Below are 23318 nucleotides of genomic sequence, written 5' to 3' on the forward strand. Positions count from 1 at the left end.
ATCTAACAATGTTGATTTGACATTGTAAATGTTAATACCTTTTTCTATAGGTTTGGTCAAAGTTGAGATACTTTGACTTCGGACAAAACTTATATGCGGACTAAAAAGGACCGGAGGGAGTAATAAAAATTACAACCATGTTCGTGGACCACCTAGCGACGACTACAAGCACCGAAACGAGCCGAAGGCGTGCCGCCGTCATCTCCCCTCCATCACCGGAGCCGGACAAACTTTGTTGTAGTAGACAGTCGGAAAGTCGTCGTGCTAAGGCCTCATAGGACCAGTGCACCAGAGTAGCAACCATCGCCGATGAAGAAAGTCGTAAATCAGAAGGGTCAAACATGTAAACACCCAAAGATCCGACGGAGACAAAACTCCACACGCCCTCCGACGATGCTAGACGCACCATCGGGGCGGAGATAGAATGTAGGAGACATTATTCGTACTAAGGGATATCGCCGCTGCCACACAGGCTCAACCAAGAAGTTGAATCTAACAAAAATAAGAACGAGGTCCCTCCCACCGGCGGGGGGCCGAGATCCTCCGCATCTCCATGGCCTAGTGGCCATCAGAGGTGGGGCAGACCAGCAACGGTGCCGACTGGAGAAGAAGAACTTTTGTTGTACTCTACTATTGTGTTGCCACCATCTTCGTCTACAAGTACCGTATGAGCCGTTGGTTGCTTAACATGCATGGCTTGCTGATGTGCCGTGATTGCATGTATATTTGAAAATACGTAGTGGATTGCAACTATTTTTAAAAAAAACTTATGGTTGGCATGCATGAATTACTGATGTCGAGGAGTCACATGGATATGAAAGATAACTAGTGCGAAGAATATAACCAATCCTAATCTGCATGACTACTTGGTGATGTTTGGGCGTGGCATAGCAACAAAAGTGGAAGCAACTAACTGAGGAGCGCTCGTTCGCGAGCCTCCCCAAGGGTTACTTGAGGTGGGCTGAGAGCGCACCATTTGGCGTGTTCTCAGTCGTCGCCGCATGTCGCGTTCTAAGCGTTTTTTTTAATTTGTTTCCACACGTGTTTTTGGCATTTTAGATGTTTTTTAGCTTTTTTGGCTTTTAGGTTTTTCATTGATCTTTCCTAGCTTTTCAAGAAAAAATTGAAAAAAACTTTTTTATACGAAAAAAAATCATTTTCTTTCTTTCGCGAAAGGCATGGTCGTGCTTGTCGGAAACGAAAATTAGCGAGATGTAAGGTTTTGCTTTCGCGAGAGGCACGGTTTCGCTTCCGCGAGAAACACAATCGTGCCTCTCGAAAATGGAAAAGACGTGTTTTTTTTGCTTTCACGAGACGCACGGTTTTGCTTTCGTGAGAGGCATAGCCGTACCTCTCGAAAATGAAAAAAACACGTTTTTTGCTTTCGAGAGAGGCACGGTTTTGCTTCCGCATGCCTCGAATTTGCTTCCGCGATAGGTATAGCCGTGCCTCTCAGAAACAAAAAAAAAATCATATTTTTTTTCTTCCACGGGAAGAACAGACATGCCTCTCAGAAATGCCTTTCGAGAAGAAAAACATGCTCCCGGTGTGTTTTTTGTGATTTTTTTTAAACTTATCAAAATGAGGTCTAGTTTTGAAGATATCGACGCGAGAAATCCAATGAGAAAAATGGTTCGAAATTTGAACACATGGTTTAAGAAATAAAACTTTTTGAATAAATGGATTTACGAAAAAATAAAAATTCACAAGTTGCGACAAGGAGGACACATGCAACACGCTATTTGTCACAACCTGAGAAGGTAAAAATGATCTTTGAAAGAAATAATTCTCAATTAGTAATTTCGAACAAAGGTACGCACATGCTCATGGTCTGGTAATCATAAAGGTCTGGGATTTGTTAGCACGACCATATCAGGCTGATAATCTTTTTCTTTTCCTTGAATTACACCATGAAGGACATACATTGGGGCGCGGCTAGGGAATATCCTATTTGATGCTCTTTGCGTCAGACTGCCAGCGCTTCGCACAGGCGAGTAATCGAGCAGCGACGCAATGGGCCAGCCCAGTTTCTGCGTGTCCAACCGCAATTAGTCAACCGTTTTTTTTTCTATTACTGGTTTTTTTTGTTTTTCTTTTATTTTGTTTTTACGTTTTCTGTTTCTTTTTTATTTTTAAGGTTATTTTTTGAAACTAAGTTCATGTTAGAAAATTGTTCTTAAATTTATAAAAATGTTCTTGCATTTAAAAATGTTCAAATATTCAAAAAATGGTTGTTTTAAAAAATTGTTGATAAATTTAAAAAACGTTACTGATTTTCAAAAAATGTTCATGCTTGAAAATATCTACAGGAATTTTAAAAACAATTTTCATTTTCAAAATTTGTTCACAATTTCAAATATCTCATTTATTTAATTTGTTCACAATTTTAAAAAAACTTCGTGTTTCAAAAAAAGTTCTTGTTTTCAAAATTTTCACGGTTCTAGAAGTTTGTTCATGTTTCAAAAATGTTCAGGAGTTTCAAAAAATATTCTCATTTTCAACATGTCTTCACCATTTCAGAAAGATCTTCAATTTTCAAAAAATATTTGCGATTTCAACATTTTGTTTGCAATTTCAACAAATATTCCCATGTTTAAATTTTTGTTCGTGTTTCCAAAAAAAAGCGTACAATACAAATTTTGTTTGCATTTTAAAAAAAGATTGTATTTTAACTTTCTTGTTGCTGAATTTAAAAAATATTCCTGTTTTCTATTTTTTTAAACCAAAAACTATTCGCGATCTAAAAAATGTTCGTGTTTTTCGTAATTTGTTCGTTTTTCAGAAATATATTTGAAAATTGTTCGCGTTTTTGGAGTCTGTTTGGGGTTTGCAAAAAAATTAGTGTTTCAATTTTAAATCAGAATTACAAAACATCTTCACTTTTCCCAAAAATAATTTGGCATTTTAAAACTGCTCGCAATTTTCAAGAAATATTTTCAAAATATTTTCCATATCTCAGCGCTACTGTCTGTTCTGATAAATTTCTGCAGCATTAGGTTCAGTTGGTGTGTTGTGTAGTGGCTAATGGTCTGTGGTTGTAGTGCGCGGTCGTGGTATCGATGCCTTGGAGTAGCTGTTGATTTTCAGCTTTTTTTGTCGCGTGTGAAGGGAAACGAAACAACGAGCGGGTTGGTGGGCCGGCCCAGTCGTGTGTCAACCCTGTGCGTTGAGGTGCTGTATAATGCAAGATGCGTCACATAGGAGGTCCCCGCGGCTATGTCTCAGTAGCACTACTCACATACTGGGAGCCAGTAGTGGGTCGGCCCGGTTGACATGTGGGTTTGACATGTGGTTTTCATATTTTGTCTTTTGTTATATTTTGAAAAATATTAAATACATACATATTATAAATAATAATAACTTTTTAAAAGCGTGCAAAGCACATTCACGCATGTCAACCGAATTTTTGTCCAACTTTTAGAAAATGTTTGTACCATTCAAAAAATGCAAATGAAATTTAATAAATGTTCATGTGTTTCAAAAAATAATGGTGCAGATTCATAAAAAATATACCTCCATTTAGAAAATGTTATGCAACGTAATAAAAATGTCCGTGTAATTCAAAAAGTGTTTTGCAACATTTAAAAATAATTTTTTACTTAAAAAAGTTTGTGCGTTTAAAGAATACTACCTCCATTTCTAAATATAAGTCTTTTTAGGTATTTCAATATGGACTATATATGAGCAAAATGAGTGAATCTACACTATAAACTACATCCATATACATCCCTATGTAGTCCATATTGAAATCCCTAAAAAGATTTATATTTAGGAACAGAGGGACTATGTTTGTGACATTTAAAAAATATATACAATGTAAAAAATATTTGCATAGTTTTATCATTCATAAAAAAAATTTAACATGTATTTAATTACAAATTAACACATATTGGAAAAAATACAAAAAAGTATTCAAAAAATGTTAATCATTTATGTATACATATTTAACGTGCATAAAAAATGTTTTAGACGTATATGAAAATTATACAATGTGTATGAAAAAATTATAAAGAAAATATATTTAAAAAATATTAATCATGTGTTGAGAAAGTGTTAAACATGCATAAAAAAGCTCCTGGTGTATATGAAAAATGTACTACGTGTGTGAAAAATAGACATGTGTTAAAAAATAAAGAAAACGATGAAAACTGAAGAAAGAAACAAGGAAAACCAAACAAAAAATGAGAAAGGAAAAAAATCCAATAGAACAACAGAAAAAAAAAAGGATGCAAACTGTGAAAAACTGAAAAAGAAAATTCATAAAAACTCACACGTATGCTACATTACTGGGCCTACCCTGTAAGGCAGCTAGAGGCTTATCCAAGAAATATTTGATGGCATGCTATATGTCTCGCTTGTAGCTAGCCTTATCCTCCTTGCCTCGCCTACATGGAGATGCGTTGGGGCTGACATAAAAAGCATGCAAATTTCTTTCACGGGGATAATACACCACGACTCAAAACATGAAAAGGGCTAGTGCGCCATGGTTTTTCCCAGCATGCATGCCACAGTTTTCCATGATACATGCTATTTTTTCCTATTTTACTAATTTTAGCAAATGTTGATCAAGTGTAGAAAATCATTCGTGCAAATTGAAAAAAAAATGTGACATCTAAAAGTTCACCCGTTTAAAAATGTGTTCGACAATTAAAACAATACCATGAAAACATAAAATTTTGTTTGTGTAACCTGAAAAAATGTTTGTATCATTCAAAAGAGTGTTCATGACATTTAAAAAATGTTCGCATGTTAAAATATGCTCATGAAAGGTAAACTTTTGTTCGCATAATTTTTGAAAAATGCTCATAGCATATGAAAAATGCAGAAGAAAAAAACTATTTTTGAAAAAACAGGAAAAAAACAGAGGAAACACCAGAAAGAAAATCGGCTTAATGGGGAAATAGAAAAAAAATGATCGAAACCTTCTTAAAACCGGGCGAAAGGTTCACGGCGCCAATGCCCACTTCTTTCGAAACAAGACCCAAACACAGACGGCTCATTCTGTCTCGTAGGAGGCGGGATATAGCTTTTCCGAGATTTGACTAGCTCATTGAAATCCCGTTTGGAGTTTTGACGCCCATGATCAGCCTATCTAGCCGAGTGTAGTTATATTACCAGCTACTAGCCCAAGATTGTCTATAAAAAAAGCTACTAGCCCAGGCCTAATTGCCCCGCAAAAGAAAAAGGTATACTATAGCTAGAGCCCTGAATTATGCCGTTCTCAGAGACAAACGCATAGCGACGGCGGCATCCATTGGCGCAGCAGCCAGCATCTACCCAACTAATCCCATGCCGTCTCGATCGATCGATCAGTTTGTGTCATACGCCTACTGTCTTATCGTCCCACCACCCACTCGTAGCTTCCACATAACGCATCCTTCCTTGCTCTTGCTCCGGCCGGTCGCTGCAACCCCAGAACCACCATTCCAACTCCAACCACGCCACATAAAATACGCACTTCCGGTCCGAGGTGTGCATGCATGCATGCATGGCTGATGGGCAGGCGCACGGCCGGCCGGCGGAAGCAACCGTGATGCATGTGGAAGTAGAACGGGAGTTGGGACTGCACACCAGACCCAAGCTAGCTAGTTCGCCAACCCCATCTAACAACGTGGGAAAGCAAAGCAAAGCGGGGAGGGTACGTACGTAACGGGACGGGGACGATGATGCATGGCTGGACCTCAATATTTTTTTCCTACCTAAAAGCTACCCAGTCTTGTCCTCGTCTCTCCAAACGGCGCCTGGCCCCATCTCTGGCTAACGGCTTCGATCGGGCGAGCGAGGGTCAACCACTGATGAAACTCTCTCGATGCACGTATATCTTTTCCTTCTTTCTTTTTTGCAAAATGTTATATAGCGAACGTGCTCTGGGAGGGGTCGTCCGAACGAATGCTCTAGGCTGCATCGCGCGCGTATTGCTCGCTCGTTTGGGCCTCCTGGAGCGAACGATCCAAACGTCCAGAGCACAACAACTTCTCTGCATTGCATGACAATTACATTTTTTTTCTGCTGTAGCATGGCAGCTCCTGAACATGCGTGTCGACTTACTCTGTTGTATCAAGGTGAATCTTTTGGTTATAACATGGCGATCTTTTTCTACCACTGAACACACGGCAAGTTCCTTTGCTGCAGCATGACAAATTCTTTCTTTTTTTTTGCAAGAAAAATTGCAATCTATTCATCTTCTATCATGACAGTACAGCGAACACTAAAAATAATAAAAATTACATCCAGATCCGTAGACCACCTAGCGACGACTACGTTGTGCAACGTGGCAATTTATAACTCTTTATAGCATGGCAAGCCTCTAGCGGTGTGTGTGAGGAAAAGGGCGCAGGGCGTCTGGCTAGAGCCTCTTGGAGCGAACGACATCGTTCGTACTAAAAAAACCACTGCAATTCGTACAGTTCCAAAGTTACTGCGATTCGTACGATTAACTACTCCCTCTGTCCCAAGATGTAAGACATCTTTTTTTGACACTAAGAGAACAGAAGAGGCGGCTCATCCACCGACAGAGACGTGGTAAAGCGCACAGCGACATGACGAAACGCACGGACAGAGGAAGCGGGAGAGGCCACCGGCTACATAAATGGAGGCGCGCCTGCGTTTCTTCCACCACCATCAGCCGCTTCACTACACTGTAAACTGACCCCGCCCCCTTCGCCTTCCCCTCCTCGCCGCTCGCCGGCCGGCCGGCGCCATGTCGCCCGTCAAGGCCGAGGACCTGGTGCCGCACCCCTGCAGGGAGCAGTACGCCGAGCTCGACTACTGCATCACCAGCCCGCCGCCATGGAGTGCGTGCCCTCGCCGCTCACTCATCCGCAGCCGGTAGCTAGGCCGGTTCACCAGTGGTTCCTTCCGAGTTCTGACTGACGTCCCTGCTTCTTCTCCCTTGCCGCAGTCACCACGGTGGTCGTCGCGTTCCAGCACTACCTGGTCATGCTCGGCACCACCGTCATCATCGCCACCATCCTCGTCCCCATCATGGGCGGCGGCCATGTGAGCCTCATCTTCCATCCCTTCCGTCCTGTCATGGTGCCCCTGTGCTCCTCGTCCTGACGACCGAGCTCGTGCCACATGCATTGCAGGAGGAGAAGGCGATCGTGATCCAGACCATCCTCTTCCTGGCCGGGATCAACACGCTCCTGCAGGTGCACTTCGGCACGCGGCTCCCCGCCGTCATGGGCGGCTCCTTCACCTACATCTACGCCGCCGTCGCCATCATCATCAGCCCAAGATACATCCTCTTCATCGGCGCCCCTTTCGAGGTCCGGCCCCCGTTTCTGCACTTCTCCCTGCTGCTCTGTCCCGTCCCGTCCTGGTCCTGCACCGCAGCAGCTGGCGGCTGCACGACTGACTGACTGATCGACCGATGCCGTTTTCTTTCAGAGGTTTGTGTACACCATGCGGTCGCTCCAGGGCGCGCTCATCATCGCCGGCGTCTTCCAGGCCGTCATCGGCTTCTTCGGCATATGGAGGGTCTTCATAAGGTTGTCCGACAATTCCTCGCTCGCTGCCTCACGCCACCGTCTCCGATCCCCATCAATACCTTCTCTCTGTTACTTGTTGCACTGACGCTGCTTGTGCTTCTCGTGCCAGGTTCCTGAGCCCCCTCGCCGCTGTCCCCTTCGTCACGCTCTCCGCGCTCGGCCTCTTCTACTTCGCCTTCCCAGGGGTAAAGACAGGAGCTCTTGATGCCATGATTGTTGCCACTCGCTGTTGCTTTTTGCTTGGATTGTTCCCCTCTTGATTCAGTCTCTGAATTCTGTCAACACACTTTGGCTGTTCTGCAGGTCGCCAAATGCATCGAGATCGGTCTCCCGACGCTCGTTCTGCTCCTAATATTCTCAGAGGTATCAGGAGAAGTTGGTCTCTTTTTCTCTAGATTTGTAACTGGGAATTCTTTTCCTGACCTCCGTCTCTTCTTTTGCCCTTGCAGTATGCGACCCATTACTTTGCCAAAGGGAGCTTCGTGTTCGGCCGGTGCGCGGTGCTGGTGACGGTGATCATCGTGTGGATCTTCGCCGAGATACTGACGGCGGCCGGCGCATACGACGAGAGGAACCCCGTGACGCAGTTCAGCTGCCGCACCGACAGCTCCGGCCTCATCCATGCCGCGCCCTGGTATGGCCTCTGACTCTGAAGCCTTACTGCCTAGTCTTCATGCTCCTTGGAGTGGCTCACTGACATACGCATCCTGTTGCTTCTGCCATGAGCAGGGTCAGGTTCCCTTACCCGTTCCAGTGGGGATACCCCATCTTCTGCGCGCAAGACTGCTTCGCCATGATGGCCGCTTCCTTCGCTTCGCTTATTGAGGTACATACACATCTTCAGTTCTGCACTTCAGTGAGACTGGGACTGTATCGGATCGCCGCAATTCTGCAAAACAGAGTAGCATTAGGTACAAGGAATTTCTTGGGTTTAGTCTGATGAACAATTTTACTTTCAGTCTACTGGCACACTAATCGCAGTGTCAAGATACGCAGGCGCGACATTCGTCCCGCCTTCAGTTTTCGCTCGTGGAATTGGCTGGCAGGTACTTGAATAACACGACTAAATGCTTGAATTTTCTCGTGAATATTTTGCTTCCAGCACACTCACTGCTAAGCAACTTCACTATCAGGGTATATCTATCATACTAGATGGGATGTGCGGTACGTTGACAGGCACAGCAGCTTCAGTGTAATGAGCTCTACATCTACTCTAGTACTTTAGCCTGCTAAGAATCATTGCTCAGAAATCACCTAAATGAAATATCTAACTGATTGTCATTGTTATATTGTGTAGTGAGAACTGCGGTCTACTGGCCTTGACGCGAGTTGGAAGCAGACGAGTCATCAAGATTTCAGCTTTGTTCATGATCTTCTTCTCGCTGTTTGGTAGTGATCCTATTCTCTGAATCTTTCAGCACTATCAGTGATCAGTGATCACCATTTATAGTCAGCGACTTAATTTGGGTGACATGGCTTAACAATCAACAGGAAAATTTGGGGCAATTCTTGCATCTATCCCATTGCCAATTTTCTCTGCACTCTACTGTGTTCTCTTTGCTTATTCAGGTGAGCATTACATAACAATCCACCAGAATTTTATGGAATCAAATCCTCGAATGTTCATAACATTTTTATTTTGTTGATCTTGTTTTCTGCCTGAAACAGCTGCTGCAGGCCTCTGCTTCCTTCAATACTGCAACCTTAACACCCGGAGAAGCAAGTTTATACTCGGCATCTCCTTGTTCCTGGGGCTATCCATACCACAGTACTTCCGGGAGTTTGAGACATTCTACGGCTTTGGACCAGCTCACACACGTTCACTAGCGGTATGTAGACTCAACTACAGGGTGACACAACCTAGTTATTATAAATATAACTTTCACACTGATCACTACCTACACCATCTTATTCATTGAAATTTCAGTTCAATGTCATTGTCAACGTGATATTCTCCTCGCCCGCGACTGTTGCTGCCATACTTGCCTACCTTCTCGATTGCACACACCTCTACTGGGAACCCCATGTGAGGAGGGACAGGGGCTGGCTGTGGTTGGAGAAATTCAAGTCCTACAGGCATGACGGCAGAAGCGAGGAGTTCTACGCTCTACCATATGGTATGAGCAGGTACTTCCCCTCGCTTTAGGGGAGGTAACAGTGCGAGGATGAAGCGATGGGAAGTAGAAATTAGACGGTGATTCAGGGGATCATCAGTATATGCAGCAATATGTGATGTTTTGATTCTAGCATGCAAAACATTTTGGATGAGAAATGCAGCATACTCACTGTGATATTCGGATGAGGATACTCTCATATCAACCAAGGGGAGCTAGCAATGCTTCTACACCAGTTTAACCCTTTTGCTTTTGTCTTGTCTCTGATTTGAAATAGCAGAACACAAACACCTTGTAGCTTGATTTTATCGCTGACTGGCAACAGCAGATGTATACCTTCCATGAGGAATTGGATTGAGGAAACAGGTATCAGTCAGTAAAACCAGAAACAGCAGAATGTATAGGTTTCATGAGGAATTGAATTGAGGAAACATGCATCAGTCAGTAAATCAGTTAATTCTAGTTCACCATCCTCACCTGCAATTCCATGCCTTTTTGTTTATGCGATCTGTTTGGAACCCAAGAATCTTGTGCCAGTTTCACACAAAAATGACAATGATTTAATTGCAGAAGGAATCTACAGAGATTACAATATTACTCTAAAACCAATCTGGCAATAGCTAAGTCCAGCAAACCAATTTGACAATTTCAAAGCCCACAAACCCTACATGGACGCCTATATTCTACATGCACTTAATATTTATAAATAAGATCTAGCACCTTCATTACTTGAAAATCTACCACTGGCACATGTTACCACATATATTAGTACTAAATATACTTCCCGTCTATGGAAAGTTTCCGACTTCGTAACGGACCAGCACAGCAGTAACCATGGGCAGCCAGATGCCGCAGTGCTGCCTTGCGGCGCCACTCGCTAAGTAACATGAGGAATTGAAATGAGGAAACATGCTTCAGTTTTCAGAGTTGAACTCTGCATCAGTCAGTAAATTTCACAATGATCAGTGAATGTACTGCACATACAAGTCAATTCCAATTCACCATCCTCACCTGCAATGCCACGCCTTTTTGTTTACGCAATATGTTTGGAATGCAAGGATCTTGTGCAAATTCCACCAAAATATTGCAATGATTTAATTACAGCAGGAATCTACAGAGATTACAATATTTTTATTACCGCAGAACCAATCTAGCAAATATCAAAGTCTGGCAAACCAATTTGGCAATCTCAAAGCCCGCCGGCCCTACATGGGCACCTACATTCTACATGCACTTCCTATTTATAAATAGGATTTAGCACCTTCATTTGTCGAAAATCTACCACTGGCACATCTTGCCACATATTACTACTATATATACTTCCTGTCTATGGAATGTTTCCGACTTCGGTGCGGACTGGGACAGCAGCAGCCTTTGGAACCCAGATGCTGCCGGGCTGCCTTGTGGTGCCATTCACTCGGCTGCAACCGCCAGGCCGCTGCCCACGGTAGGTCTTTACAGCTCTCATCTCCACAGCCGACTGCTTCTCCTCGAAGCGCTCAGATTTTGCCTCCTGGTTCATCCCTTGATCACCGCTGCTCCTTCCCACCGGCTGCTTATCCCCGAAGTCCTCAGATCTTGCCTTCCCGGCCATTCCTTGATCACCGCTGCTGCTTTGATAGCTACTGCTGTCAGCAGCTGGATGCGGATGCGCCCTCATCTCAACCACCAGCTCCTTCTCCCCAGAGTCTTCAAATTTTCCCTTCCTGATCATTCCTTGACCACTGCCCCTCCTTCTGTTACTGCTGCTCTCAGTGGGCGGATGCGAGTGGGCCTTCCCCTCCACCTCCGGTTGCTTTCCCCCAAGGCCATCGGATTTTACTTCCCATACGGCTCCTTGACCATCGCCATTCCTCCGGCCGCGGCTACCCTCAGCGGACGGACGAGGCTGGTCCCTCCTCCTGTTCGGCCAATCGCCGCTCGGTGGTGCGCCCGCCTGCCTTCCTCCTGAGGGTTTGTTCTTCTTATTCCACTTGTTATCCGACTTGACTCCCTGCAGTGGTGAATCCTCAGCTGCCTCGCCCTGTGAGCTTGCCGAAGCTTTTCCAGTGCTCTGATTACTCGATCCAGCATTCCCCTTGTTCTCCGAATCAACGACTCGCGGTGGCGATGCCTTCACCGCCTCAACCAAAGAGCCGGTCATGGCTGTCTCTGTGCTCCGGCCATCGAAACCCTTCTTCCCCTTGTTCTTGTACCTCGGCTTGACGCCGCCTCGGTATGAAGCAGTGTCCACCTCGGCCAGCTCGCCTGGCACGCTGCTCGTCCCCAATGCGGTGCCCTGACATCCAGAGGCCTCCCCATTGCTCTTCTCGTTCGGCTTGCCGCTGGTAGCTGTCTCGGCTGGGTCGCCGGCAATCAAGCCCGCAGAGGCCTTGCCCTTCCCCTCATCCCGCGCCCTGCCTCCACCTCCGCCGCCTAGGGTTCCATCGGCCGCGTCGCCGCCCGGCCCCTTGCTGCCTCCCGCGGCGCCACCACTATTCAGGGCCGAACCCTCCCCGCGCGGCCCTGCGCGAGGCCTCTCATTATACCTGAAGGGGGCACGCGACGAGGAGGAGGAGCCCTTCATCTCCGCCGCCGCCGCCGCATCCCTAACCCTCCTCGCCGCGACGGCCTCCTCCTCCTTGGCCCTCCTCGCGGCGGCCTGCTCCTCCGCCTCCTTCCGCAGCCGCCGCTCCTCCTCCTCCTGCTCGGCCTCCCTCCTGGCGGCGGCCTCCTCCTCCTCCTGGCGCCGCCGCCGCTCGGCCTGCTCCTTGAGGCGGAGCTCCTGGAGGTCCCGGAGGCTGACGTAGTTGGGCGGGATGAGGGGCCTGTCCCGCCTCGGCCCCGCGCGCCGCGACGGCGCCGCCGCGTCCATCCCCTCCGCTCCTCTCCTCTCCGGCGATCGCCGCGGGGGGAGAAAGGACTGGCGTTACGGGTTGGAGCAAACACTAATTTTTTTTTCCTGGTTCTCCTCGGCGAGGAAGGGAAATAAAATAAAATAAAATATTCCCGTCGCGTCGCCCCACCGCCCGTGACCCGTGTGGTTTTATGGCGTTGAAACTGTGGGCCTGCCGCACCTTCTGCCCACCGGCTTCAGAAACTTCAGTCAACCCCACAATACAGATTCAGGTAGTATGGGACACATGGTACACTACACAGCTTTGGCCTGTGCCATGGACCATGGTATTTACTACTCTACTACTATTCCTAAATATAAATATTTTTTAAAGATTTTAATATGGATGTATATAGACGTAGTTTAGAGTGTAGATTCACTCATTTTGCTCCATATGTAATCCATATCGGAATCTCTAGAAAGACTTATGTTTACGGACGGAGGGAGTATTCAGGAAACCGGTGGTGGTGGTTTATTCATGGTTTCACACCTCATCCTCGCCGCTCTTCATAAACCCCAAGATAACAGATTCACGGGCTTTTATAAAACCCCGTGAGCCCGTGACGTGCAATAAAGACGTTGGTTTGATGGTATCAGGCAGGACCTACTGGACACAAACCTGAAAACTACAAGAGCAACCTCTCTTCTAGTCTTTTGGATGCTCTGGAAGCACAGGAACGACGTGGTGTTCAATGATATAACGCCATCAGTAGCTCTCCTCAAGCAGCGGATCATGGATGAATGGGAGGCCTGGACCAAGGCAGGCTTGTTTGGCAAGGTGGCCCAAAATGCAGAGGTAGTTAGGTGGGCAGCTCCGGGCTAGTAGCTTTTCTCGTTTTCTTGGTAGTGTCGGAATAGCCGACATGTAAATACACCGTGTACATTGGTTACTTCGGGGTTCTTCCCTTCTTCCCCCTCCTCTTTAATGAATGATACGCATGCTCGTGCGTATTTGAGAAAAGACGTTGGTTTGATTGATGCCTTTTCTAAATGGCAGTCGTATAGGAAAACCGCTCCTAGATCATGCGAACGGGCATCCCCTCTCCCTAGCTGGTCCGCGCATGTATCAGTTTGTAGTTGCCGTCGCAATATGGTTTTCCAACCAAGAGCAATCAATGATCGCGTTCCGTTTCCATGTAGTGGCCCTTGATCTGCCACGATCCTCGGTCTAGCCACGATGGCTCCACCCTCACGCCAGCCGTCATCGCCCTTGGTTGTTATATCCCTCTATCTAGTTCCCGCGTGCAGTTGCGTCCCTCTCCCCTTGCTTCTTGAATGTTGGTACCGCAAAAGGACGATGATGGAGCCCCTTTGGGGCTACGAGGCAGCCGTGTCAGTGCATAGTGGTCGGCTAGATGTTTCGTTGTAGACCCAGCTGTGCCGTCATGCCATCGTCCCGTTTTCACATTTCATGACTGGCCATGGAGACACGGGTCTGAGGAAACCATGTATTCATGTTAGGTCATCACACATCACTTACCCCATCATCTAAGAACTTCTTCTTCGGTCCCGCGGTTATCTCCACTTAAAGCGTCTCGTAGCTAGGAAATACCGCCCATCCTACATCCAAGTCGGCAAAAGGTATGTGCATGCCAACTTTGTGATGAGGATGAGTTGGTTATTATACCATGCATAACCTGTTGCATGCACATGAACAATATGTGTGGCCGCACTTGACGGCGGTGGTTTCTATCATCGTTTCATGGCTTGCAAAGCCAGTGTGACAAATGTGTGGCTAGTAGTGTCGAATATGTGAGCTTATTTGGCTTGTGATGTCAGCTTGACAAGTCATTGGGCAGTGGCACCGAACATGTGGTGTCTTATGTGACTACATTCAAGGGGAATTGCATTTGTTATATTTAAAACTTATTTTGAATGTAGGCGGGGTTTACAAACGTACTTGACAACTTCCACCAATTTCTGCCAAGTCTGACCATACCCATGAATCCCATGAACAAGGTTGTGGTGTAGGTCATTCTCCATAAGAGGTAAACTTTGTCTTCTTTCTCCGATGGGTAGTTTGTTCTCTAATCACAAAATGGGATTTTGCAGTTATTTGGGTTTGGCATGCTAAGTTCAATTTAAGTTTTAATACTGTTCATATTTGGCGATAGATAGAGCCCTCTTGAATGTATATGGCTTTGTCACAAGACTATGGTGGTATTGTTGTGGAGTCTTCATACTTTCTCGAACGTTTTATGACTATTTGCATGATGTATCAAATTGGTATTTGAAGTGCTTGTTTGCCATTTGAATTTTGTATTCTTAGCTCACAAGTCACAACAAACCATTTGTGGCATGTTTTACATTTTAATAGCCCGGTCAAATTCAATCAAAATTTATGATACGATGCAACAAGACATTTGTACATGCATTTGGAAACAAACTGGATTCAAAATCATACAACAAAATGACTGATGTACTATTGTTCACTACTTTTGTCCATTTTAGCATATAAGAAAAGAGATAACAATGATTTTTTCTTCTCATTCTTATCTAAGTGTTTTCCTAGCAAAAAGGATAATTTTTTTGTTCTCGTCCACAATGCCAAAAGGCTCATCGTGATGCGACAAAAGCATCATGAGTAGTTGATGCTTATCCAACAGAAGAGCTTTTCATGACACCGGAGGCAGATCCTATCGCCGGGCTTCCCTTCCACGGACGCGTGGCTTACAGTAAAGCCGCAAGGCCTTTGAGGTTTTTATCCGAATACTGATTTAAGGTGAGAGGATGAAGAACGCCTGTCTTCGCCGCACATATCTCATGAGGTGAAGAGCTTAGTGGACCACCATCCGTTGTAAACATAGTAATTAATGTGGTTATTTGGGCGAGTTATAGATGAAGAGGGAGCGAGTAAAGTGGAGGGGGTGATGAATGAGCGAAGCAATGGCAAACCAAAGGGGTGTGGAAGACACACCACGTCTTTTTCTAGAGTGAGGGTGGAGAAGGCCATTTGACGAGAAAAGCATGATGGTCAGTAGAGAGAACATAAGAGCAACTCCAATGAGAGGACCCATTTTGTCCGTTTGGGTCATCCGGACAGAAAACTTGGCCCAACGGGGCGATCCAAACGGACGTTCGTGTCCGCCTGTTGTCCGTCCCCGACCCAAACCTGACCCAAATCTGGGAACAAATGGGTACGAAGCGGACGGAAGCGGACGCTCTCGTCCACCGCCATCGCCCGCTCGTGTCCGCCCCTGGTCCCATATGTCAGCAACTGCAACGCCCGCAGCAAGGCCACCGGTGCTGGTCTCCACCGCACGCTCGACCGCTCCTCCGCACCGCAGCAGGTCGCCGACGCGCGCTCGACCGCTCCTCCGCGCCGCAGCGAGGCCGTCGACACAGGTCGCCGACGCGCGCTCGGCCGCTCCTCCGCGCCGCCGCGAGGCCACCGTAGCAGGTCGCCACGGCGCGCTCGGCCGCTCCTCCACGCCCCAGCGAGGCCACCGGCGCAGGGCTCCTCCGCGCGCTCCTGCTGGGGCTCGAGGCCCGGACGGCGGTGCGAGCAGAGGCGCGAGCAGAGAAAAATCTCACGGGGAAGGGGATCCGCGAGGAGGAGAGGAGGGGCGGCGCGAGGAAGAGAGAAGGGGGCGGGCGGCGCGAGGGAGAGAGGAGGGGGCGGGCGGCGCGGAGAGTTTTGGGTCGACGTGCGTTGGATACAAGGCTTGTCCGCCCCATGTCCACTAGGCGGACAGGTAACCCAAACGGACACGAAACGGACAAAATCGGTGTTCGTTTGGGTCCTTGCGTTGGAGTTGCTCTAAGCGGGTGAAAAGAGTCGTGGTTCGCATAATACTAGGATGTTTCGCTTGGTCAAACCATATATTCGTTTTTTAAACGTCCCAATTACCTAGCGGGCCACCCTATGTCGCCCGAAGCTACCATGATCCGTTGGAGTTGAAAAGAGCATAATATGAAGAAGCTTGATGGCTCAACAACAACATATTAGCCATAATATGTGTACAAAGGGTGGATAGAGGATTGTAAAACAACGGCTTGAGTTCTTGAGGAGTAATATTGGAAAAGGCTAGCAAAGGGTGGAAACATACTGTTTGCATATGGTCATCATTCCATCAGCAACACAAGGCCTGAATTATTTTCCTCAAAAAAAAGGCCTGAATTATTGCACACAGAGCACATGCACCCATAGCAGATTCAGAGACACCAAGAACAGTACATTACTAAGGTGTACCATAAAAATTCCTCAACAAACAATTTATCATAACCTTGCCTATGATCCAAGACGTAAAAAGATTCTTGGCATGCAGGTAAGTTATTATCAACCTGCTGTAAACAGATCTGTAGTTCAAAAAAATATCATCAGCTCAGTTACTACATCCCATCATGGAGATTGATTACAATGTTCAACATTGAGCACCCATGACAAATAGCGTTGTAACCCTCCTGTAGTACCGCTGAATGTTGCTGAAATGCTGCCCGCTGAGAGATGCCCTTACTGACCCCTGCACAAAGCAAACACTCTTCGGTAAACAGATAGAAAAAATGTGATTCATACAACAAAGTTTACAAGTAACGCCGATTTCTGCCTGAAGGCTTTCATGGAGCATAGTGCTACAACGTTTACTCAACAAATTTAAGTATATAATACTGAATTAGGCTCCAAGACTATGTACTTTAGACTAGAGGCCCCATTAAAAGCTCTTGCAGACAATAGTTTCGCAAAGTGCAAACAGCATCACAAAAACAGTATACAGTAAGTACCTCCTACTAAAATGAAATGAGTTCTCACTCTGATGTGATGTGCTAATCACATAAATGGTATGCCTTGTAAGAAATTAGTCTGCTCAACATACTCGACTTTCTATATCAGTAAATGCTAGCGGTTTGCCTATTTTACTCCTCATGCCCAATGCAGTATTACGTATCTGACAGAAATACTAAGTTACATAGATATGGAGCCACAGCACGGTGCCCCCAATCTGAGGCAGTACAGACCTAACAACATATATACAACATCGCAGTACAATGATTGCACCTGTGTGGTCATATTGTCATCAATGGGTTTGAAAATGAATTATTTGCCTCCGTTCTCTAATTATCTCAAGCATGTGATCAGTGCAGTAACATGTGTCATAAACTTTTCCATGATGATGCATCAGATATGAATAACCAATAACCACAATAATGTGAATACAGATGTGAAAGCTCTAGAAACCATGCAATAACCTAACCGTAAGCAGTCAGATAATGTTATTGTATCATACTTGTCCTGTGTATTACTGTCAGTGCGTGGCCTATATTTGAATCTTTACCGTTTCCATTTGGGATTCTCCTCCGATTTAGTTCATCCAGTAACTCGACATATATATGCTGCACTAGCTATATCATCTAACTGATCACAGTTACAACCTCAAGGCAATCCTAGGGGTAGCAATTTAAATTGTACCATCCATCATCCATGACCCAACTGCTTGATCAGGAAGCAATGTAGTTGCACCAGGCAAGGTGCTAAGAAGAAAGTTGGCATGGACTAATTCAGCTGGTCTTTTCAGTTAGTGCAGTTGATTGCGGGAATTGGTTTTGAAAAGTACTCCCTCCGTCCCATAATATAAGGGGTAATTGCATCCAATATACTTAAATTAACCTCTTCGTGCCAAAATAGGACAGTGCAATGTCAGATTTGTTTTTCCAATTTTACCAGGATATTAGTTTTACTTTGTTTAGCATGTATTCTCTGAAACGATAGTAAATGAGAAATGGCAGCCCAGCAGAATTAAGATTATACATGTCTCATACAACTCATAAGTAGATGTTGTGCACTATGAGATTCAGTATGCTGATGTTGTCATAAGGAAACGGGAGAGTTCATACTGGTTCATATGTGCGTCCTTGACAGTTGATATGGTTCATCACTCATTACTTCATTACCATATACTATCACATTCTACATTTGCATTGCACATGACCGGATGAATTCTATAGAGTTGATCTAACACTTCCAGTTAAATATCAGAGGTTTATGCCGTATGCTCAACGCTGATGCAAACAAACAAAGGGGACTTACACATTAAGCCAACATTCAAGGGTTAAATGTCAGAGGTTAACTATGTCAACTAACTGACTAACACAACATCAATAAAGTTACTTTCATATCAAGTAATGTTGAACTTATAAACGAAGCCAACATTCAAGGGTTAAAACGATCTTTTGTTGATTAAAGTGATCAAACCTGTATTCCTTTTACTAGATTATTATAAGTTTGTGGATCATGGACTTCCAATTTTCTCGGTTTCTGATATGCATCACATCGGTGACGGGATTACCCAATACAGCATGACTGTCTCTGGATATCTAATCTGAGGCCAACCTAGTTCACTCTATCACAAAATCTTCTCCATGTTCAACAGCCCGTAGCTCTAAAGTAGTAAGCACCCATACCAAGCCCCAGGATAGTATAACCGATCTGCATCTCACGTTCTCACAATTTTGTAATCAATCACTCTGGCATTTCATCAAACACCTACCATGCGGAACCTAACCCACACGCCCTTATATACACAAGCAAAACCGCAACCGGCATTTCGTCGAGCACCTGGAGCGCACCACAGCCCACCGCAGCAACTCGCAACCATCACGACGAATGTTGTACTGTGCCAGAGAAGGGGGGGAGGGAGCGGCAGTGGCGGTGGCGCTGACCTGATCTTCTTGATGAGGATGTCGCGGAGGCTCTTGCCGAGCTCCTGGGAGCGGACGCGCGCCATGAGCGCCTTGCGCGCGAGCACGCGCTTCTCCGAGTTCTTGACGTGGTGCTCCGTCCGGCGCTTGATGAGCCGCTCGATGCCGCTGGACCGCATCTTGCGCTCCATCACCTGCAGCGCGCGCTCCAGGTTGCCGTCCCTCACCTGCACCACGATCCCCCGCGCCGCCTGCAGCTGCGCCTGCCCCCTCCCCGCCGCAGCCGCCGCCGGCCACAGCCCCCGCGCCGCTCGCGCCAGTGCCTGCATCGCGCCGCCGCTGCCCCGAACTATCGCTGCCTGAATGAAGCGTTGGGATTCGGGACGCCTCGCTCTCGCTCTCGGTCGGCCGTCTGTTTCTTCCGATGTTTTTGTTTCACTCGGGCCCCTGCGCTCTTCTGAATTTGCATTTCTGGCTTGTAGGGCGAAACGTCAGTACCTGTGCCCCTCTCCCCGCCGCCGCCGCCGCCGCCGCCCGCCCCGACGGGAGCAGAGCGCCGCCGCCGTTTACCCCGCCCACGGTAAGACTCTCTCTCGATCTCGACTGGCAGCTGATGCTATTGCGGACGCAGCTCCGACTCCATGATCCTTGGATGATTCATACGCCAGTGGCATGCAGGGCCGACCCCTTTCCATGCCTGAAAATTTTAACCTTTGACGAAGCAAGTTGCACACGCCCAACTGATTTCACCCTTTGAAAACGCAAGTTGCATCCTGTCCTGTGCACACGCCAAAATGTTTACTGTATGGAAGAAAAAGAAAGGTAGCATCCAAAAGATAAGATGCCTGCCCGATACAGTCTTCCTAGAGTAAAGTTGTCATTTCCTGCTTGTGGTATTGTAAGCAAGTTCCACAAGTCTCAAATGATAAGACAGCTTCATCAGTTCTTGTGACCACATACGTGGATTTAGTTCAACTTCCAGTTATGGTTTCTTGAGGAGAACATTCTTTGTTTATTTCCGTGTGTAGAACAGCTCTTGCTTACTCATTGTGATCTCAACTCTCAAGGGGTTTCCCAGTTCAGTCTGGAAATTCAGTCCTGGATATGTCAGTGCAATATGTCTTGGCTTTAATTGAGGGCCTTTTGATATTTGAATATACTGGTGGGAATTTTTGTGTCTTTATTGATTTCTTGTAGAAGCAAAACTTCTTGATCAAAGCAATTTCCAACACTTTGGCCACACCCAAGTTTATATGCTACGGACGAAAAGAATGGTAACATTCAAAGGACGACATGCCTACCTGATACAATCTTCCTAAAGTGAAATTATCATTTCCTGCTTGTGGTTTCGTTAGGAAGTTCTGCAAGTCTCAAATGAGAAAATGTACATGCTGGATTTGTTTTGACGTTCCTTCCAAAGATGTTTGTCCGGTGTAATAATTCCTTTGTGTCCATATTTTCTTGTGGAGAAACATTTGTACAGTAGCATTTTTCTATGATATCGTCAGGACTTGGTTTCGAGTTCAAGTTCTGGAATCACTCCCATCCTAGAACATTTTCGTTCACAAATACAGTGCAGTAGGTCTTAATCCAATCTATGGTTTCTGATATAGGATATATTTGTGGAAATTGTGTATCCCCCGAAGGCTGAAGTGAAATGCCGATATGTTGGTTTGAAGCTGAACTGAATTAAGTTTATCAAACATTGCGTAGAAGTGAAATGCCGATATATGCTTTCACTGCTTATTTGTGGATCTGAAAGTTTTCTTTGATTAATTGGCGTTGGTTGTAACTGAATAGAATGCATTGACTAGCAAATGTGAGATTATTCAGCTTTATAAGTATATAAAGGAATACATTTACCTGATAGTGTTCGTAATGTGCCTGAAAAGTTTATCCTCTGAAGAAGCAAGTTGCATCCTGTCCTGTGCACAGGCCCAACTGTTTATTGTATGGAAGAAAAAGAAAGGTAGCATCCAAAAGATAAGATGCCTACCCGATACAGTCTTCCTAGAGTAAAATTGTCATTTCCTGCTTGTGGTATTGTAAGCAAGTTCTGTAAGTCTCAAGTGACAAGACAGCTTCATCAGTGTTTGTGACTACATAAGTAGAATTAATTGAACTTCCAGTTATGGTTTCTTTAGGAGAACATTTCTTGTTTGTTTTCTTGCGTAGAACAGTTCTTGCCTACTCATTGTGATCTCAAGGGGTTTCCCAGTTCAGTTTGGAATTCAGCCCTGTCTTAGCTTTAATTGAGGCCCTTTTGATATTGAATATACCGGTGAGAATTTTTTGTGTCTTTATTGATTTCTTGTAGAAGTAAAACTTCTTGATTAAAGCAATTTCCAACACTTTGGCCACACCCATGTTTATATGCTATGGAAGAAAAGAATGGTGGCATTCAAAGGACAACATGCCTACCTGATACAATCTTCCTATAGTAAAATTGTCATTTCCTGCTTGTGGTGTTGTAAGCAAGTTCTGCAAGTCTCAAATGATAAGACAGCTTCATCAGTGTTTGTGACCACACCGGTGGACTTAGCTCAACTTCCAGTTATGGTTTCTTGAGAACATTCCTTGCTTGTTATCTTGCGTAGAAGAATTCTTGCTTACTCATTGTGATCTCCTGGGGTTTCCAAGTTCAGTCTGTAATTCAACCCTGGATATGGCACCACAATATGTCTTAGCTTTGAATGAGGGCCTTTTGGTATTCAATATATTGGTGGAATTTTTTGTATCTTTACTGATTTCTGTAGAAGCAAAATACTTATTGATTAAAGCGATTTCCAACACTTTGACTACTCCCAACTTTATATGCCATGGAACGGAAGAAAAGAATGGTGGCATTCAAAGCACAACATGCCTACCTGATACAATCTTCCTAAAGTAAAATTTTCATTTCCTGCTTGTGGTATTGTTAGGGAGTTCTGCAAGTCTCAAATGAGAAAACATCCATGCTGGATTTGTTTTGATGTTCCTTCAAAAATGTTTGCCCGGATTAGTAACTCCTTTATGTCCATATTTAGTAGTATCATTTTCAGATTTTCTCCTCAGTATGGTCCTTGGAGTATGTCAACTTGCTTAAATGGTTTGCGGTTAGTCTTGATTAAACGCTTTAGGAAGAAAAGGCTGAAAGTGGGACACTGGGACCAACCAACTTTCTGTTATGGACTCTTACCGAATGTTATACACTTATACTGTGTGCTGACATATCAGTAACCTTCAGGCTGCGTACTAAAAATTCTTCAGTTTCAGCCATAACGTTTTGAATTGATTACTATTTACTGGATCACTTTGTCACTTTCTCAACTGCTGAAATTGTTACTTCAAGAATAATGAACTATGATGATGTGAACTGTAACATGCTTTCCCTGGATTCAACTGATCATAACCATCGAACTTGGATGCCCTTTTTATGATACATTATACATGTGTACGCATTCTTGGATTTAGAATCTGAAACATATGGAGTACCTTTTTTGCTGTGTACTCGCTATAACCATTCACAATTTTCTGAAACATTGCATGTGTTCTTGCCTAACTCCCTTTTCCTATTTTCTGGCTTATGCAGATCAGCTTAACTAGCCGACATGGTTATCCCTGCACCAGCTAGGGCGCCTGCAATCACCAAGTTCCTGAAGCCCTATGTTCTGAAGATGCACTTCACAAACAACTTTGTGACGGCCCAGGTCATCCACACCCCATCGGCGACCATCGCATGCGCAGCGAGCTCACAGGAGAAGATCCTGAGGCCAAGCATGGAGTCGACGCGGGATGTGGCTGCGGCGGCCAAGATCGGGAAGCTGCTCGGCGAGCGCCTGCTGTTCAGGGGCATCCCCGCGGTGTCCGTCTCCATGTCGAGAGACCAGACGTACCACGGCAAGGTCAAGGCCGTCATCGATTCTCTCACGGCCACCGGCGTGAAGCTGCTGTGAACGGTGGTAGCCGATCATCAATAGCTGATTTCCACCGGCTGTTTAGTCCTGACATATGGCAGTTGTTCTTGAAGTGAAGTGCAGATAAATAGTGCCTTCAGGCTTATGATGTTTTCAGTTTAGCTTCCCCGTGTCGATTTCGACTTCTCGAACCTGTAACTGTCCCAGGCAACACAATACAGATCGACATGTTTCTGTTCAGAACACGGGGTTTTCCGACACGTGTCGCGGGAATGAAATTGCATCTTTTGAAACACCTGCGCTGGGA

General features: G+C 45.4%; 4 protein-coding genes and 5 non-coding genes across 10 annotated transcripts; 7 read left to right on the plus strand and 2 right to left on the minus strand.

Moving 5' to 3' along the window:
* Positions 1-6292: 6292 nt before the first annotated feature.
* On the plus strand, positions 6293-10014 carry LOC125550322 (nucleobase-ascorbate transporter LPE1). The gene is made up of 14 exons (XM_048713293.2): positions 6293-6794; positions 6902-6999; positions 7089-7268; positions 7390-7490; positions 7600-7675; positions 7794-7853; positions 7940-8124; positions 8220-8316; positions 8450-8536; positions 8624-8682; positions 8788-8879; positions 8982-9059; positions 9159-9319; positions 9418-10014. Exons 1-14 carry the CDS (start codon positions 6701-6703, stop codon positions 9634-9636), a joined length of 1587 nt encoding a protein of 528 aa, XP_048569250.2. The 5' UTR covers positions 6293-6700; the 3' UTR covers positions 9637-10014.
* A 652-nt stretch (positions 10015-10666) lies between these two features.
* Positions 10667-12596, minus strand: LOC125550323 (uncharacterized). The gene has a single exon (XM_048713294.2). The coding sequence runs from the start codon at positions 12456-12458 to the stop codon at positions 10932-10934; it is 1527 nt and encodes a 508-aa protein (XP_048569251.1). The 5' UTR covers positions 12459-12596; the 3' UTR covers positions 10667-10931.
* A 4037-nt stretch (positions 12597-16633) lies between these two features.
* On the minus strand, positions 16634-19518 carry LOC125550321 (uncharacterized). Its single transcript, XM_048713291.2, has 2 exons — positions 19137-19518; positions 16634-16942 (listed from the first exon to the last, which is right to left on the minus strand). The coding sequence occupies exons 1-2, from the start codon at positions 19442-19444 to the stop codon at positions 16933-16935; spliced, it is 318 nt and encodes a 105-aa protein (XP_048569248.1). The 5' UTR covers positions 19445-19518; the 3' UTR covers positions 16634-16932.
* Positions 19500-23306, plus strand: LOC125550320 (uncharacterized). Of its 2 annotated transcripts, XM_048713290.2 has the most exons (3): positions 19500-19518; positions 19598-19695; positions 22687-23306. In XM_048713290.2, exon 3 carries the CDS (start codon positions 22706-22708, stop codon positions 23048-23050), a length of 345 nt encoding a protein of 114 aa, XP_048569247.1. In that variant the 5' UTR covers positions 19500-19518; positions 19598-19695; positions 22687-22705; the 3' UTR covers positions 23051-23306. The 2 variants fall into 2 exon arrangements, with proteins under 2 accessions (XP_048569247.1, XP_087373680.1); XM_087517554.1 differs by lacking the exon at positions 19500-19518 and having other exon boundaries at positions 19542-19695.
* Positions 19936-20053, plus strand: LOC125555164 (small nucleolar RNA snoR104). The gene has a single exon (XR_007304594.2). It is a non-coding gene; the product is annotated as a small nucleolar RNA snoR104 (small nucleolar RNA).
* On the plus strand, positions 20388-20505 carry LOC125555168 (small nucleolar RNA snoR104). The gene has a single exon (XR_007304599.2). It is a non-coding gene; the product is annotated as a small nucleolar RNA snoR104 (small nucleolar RNA).
* LOC125528547 (small nucleolar RNA snoR104) lies at positions 21083-21200 on the plus strand. Its single transcript, XR_007304595.1, has one exon. It is a non-coding gene; the product is annotated as a small nucleolar RNA snoR104 (small nucleolar RNA).
* LOC125528548 (small nucleolar RNA snoR104) lies at positions 21508-21625 on the plus strand. The gene has a single exon (XR_007292409.1). It is a non-coding gene; the product is annotated as a small nucleolar RNA snoR104 (small nucleolar RNA).
* Positions 21954-22071, plus strand: LOC125528549 (small nucleolar RNA snoR104). Its single transcript, XR_007292410.2, has one exon. It is a non-coding gene; the product is annotated as a small nucleolar RNA snoR104 (small nucleolar RNA).
* Positions 23307-23318: the final 12 nt, after the last annotated feature.

The sequence above is a fragment of the Triticum urartu genome, chromosome 4A (assembly GCF_056163025.1).
Source record: "Triticum urartu cultivar PI428250 chromosome 4A, HENAU_Tu73, whole genome shotgun sequence".
Taxonomy (NCBI): domain Eukaryota; kingdom Viridiplantae; phylum Streptophyta; class Magnoliopsida; order Poales; family Poaceae; genus Triticum; species Triticum urartu.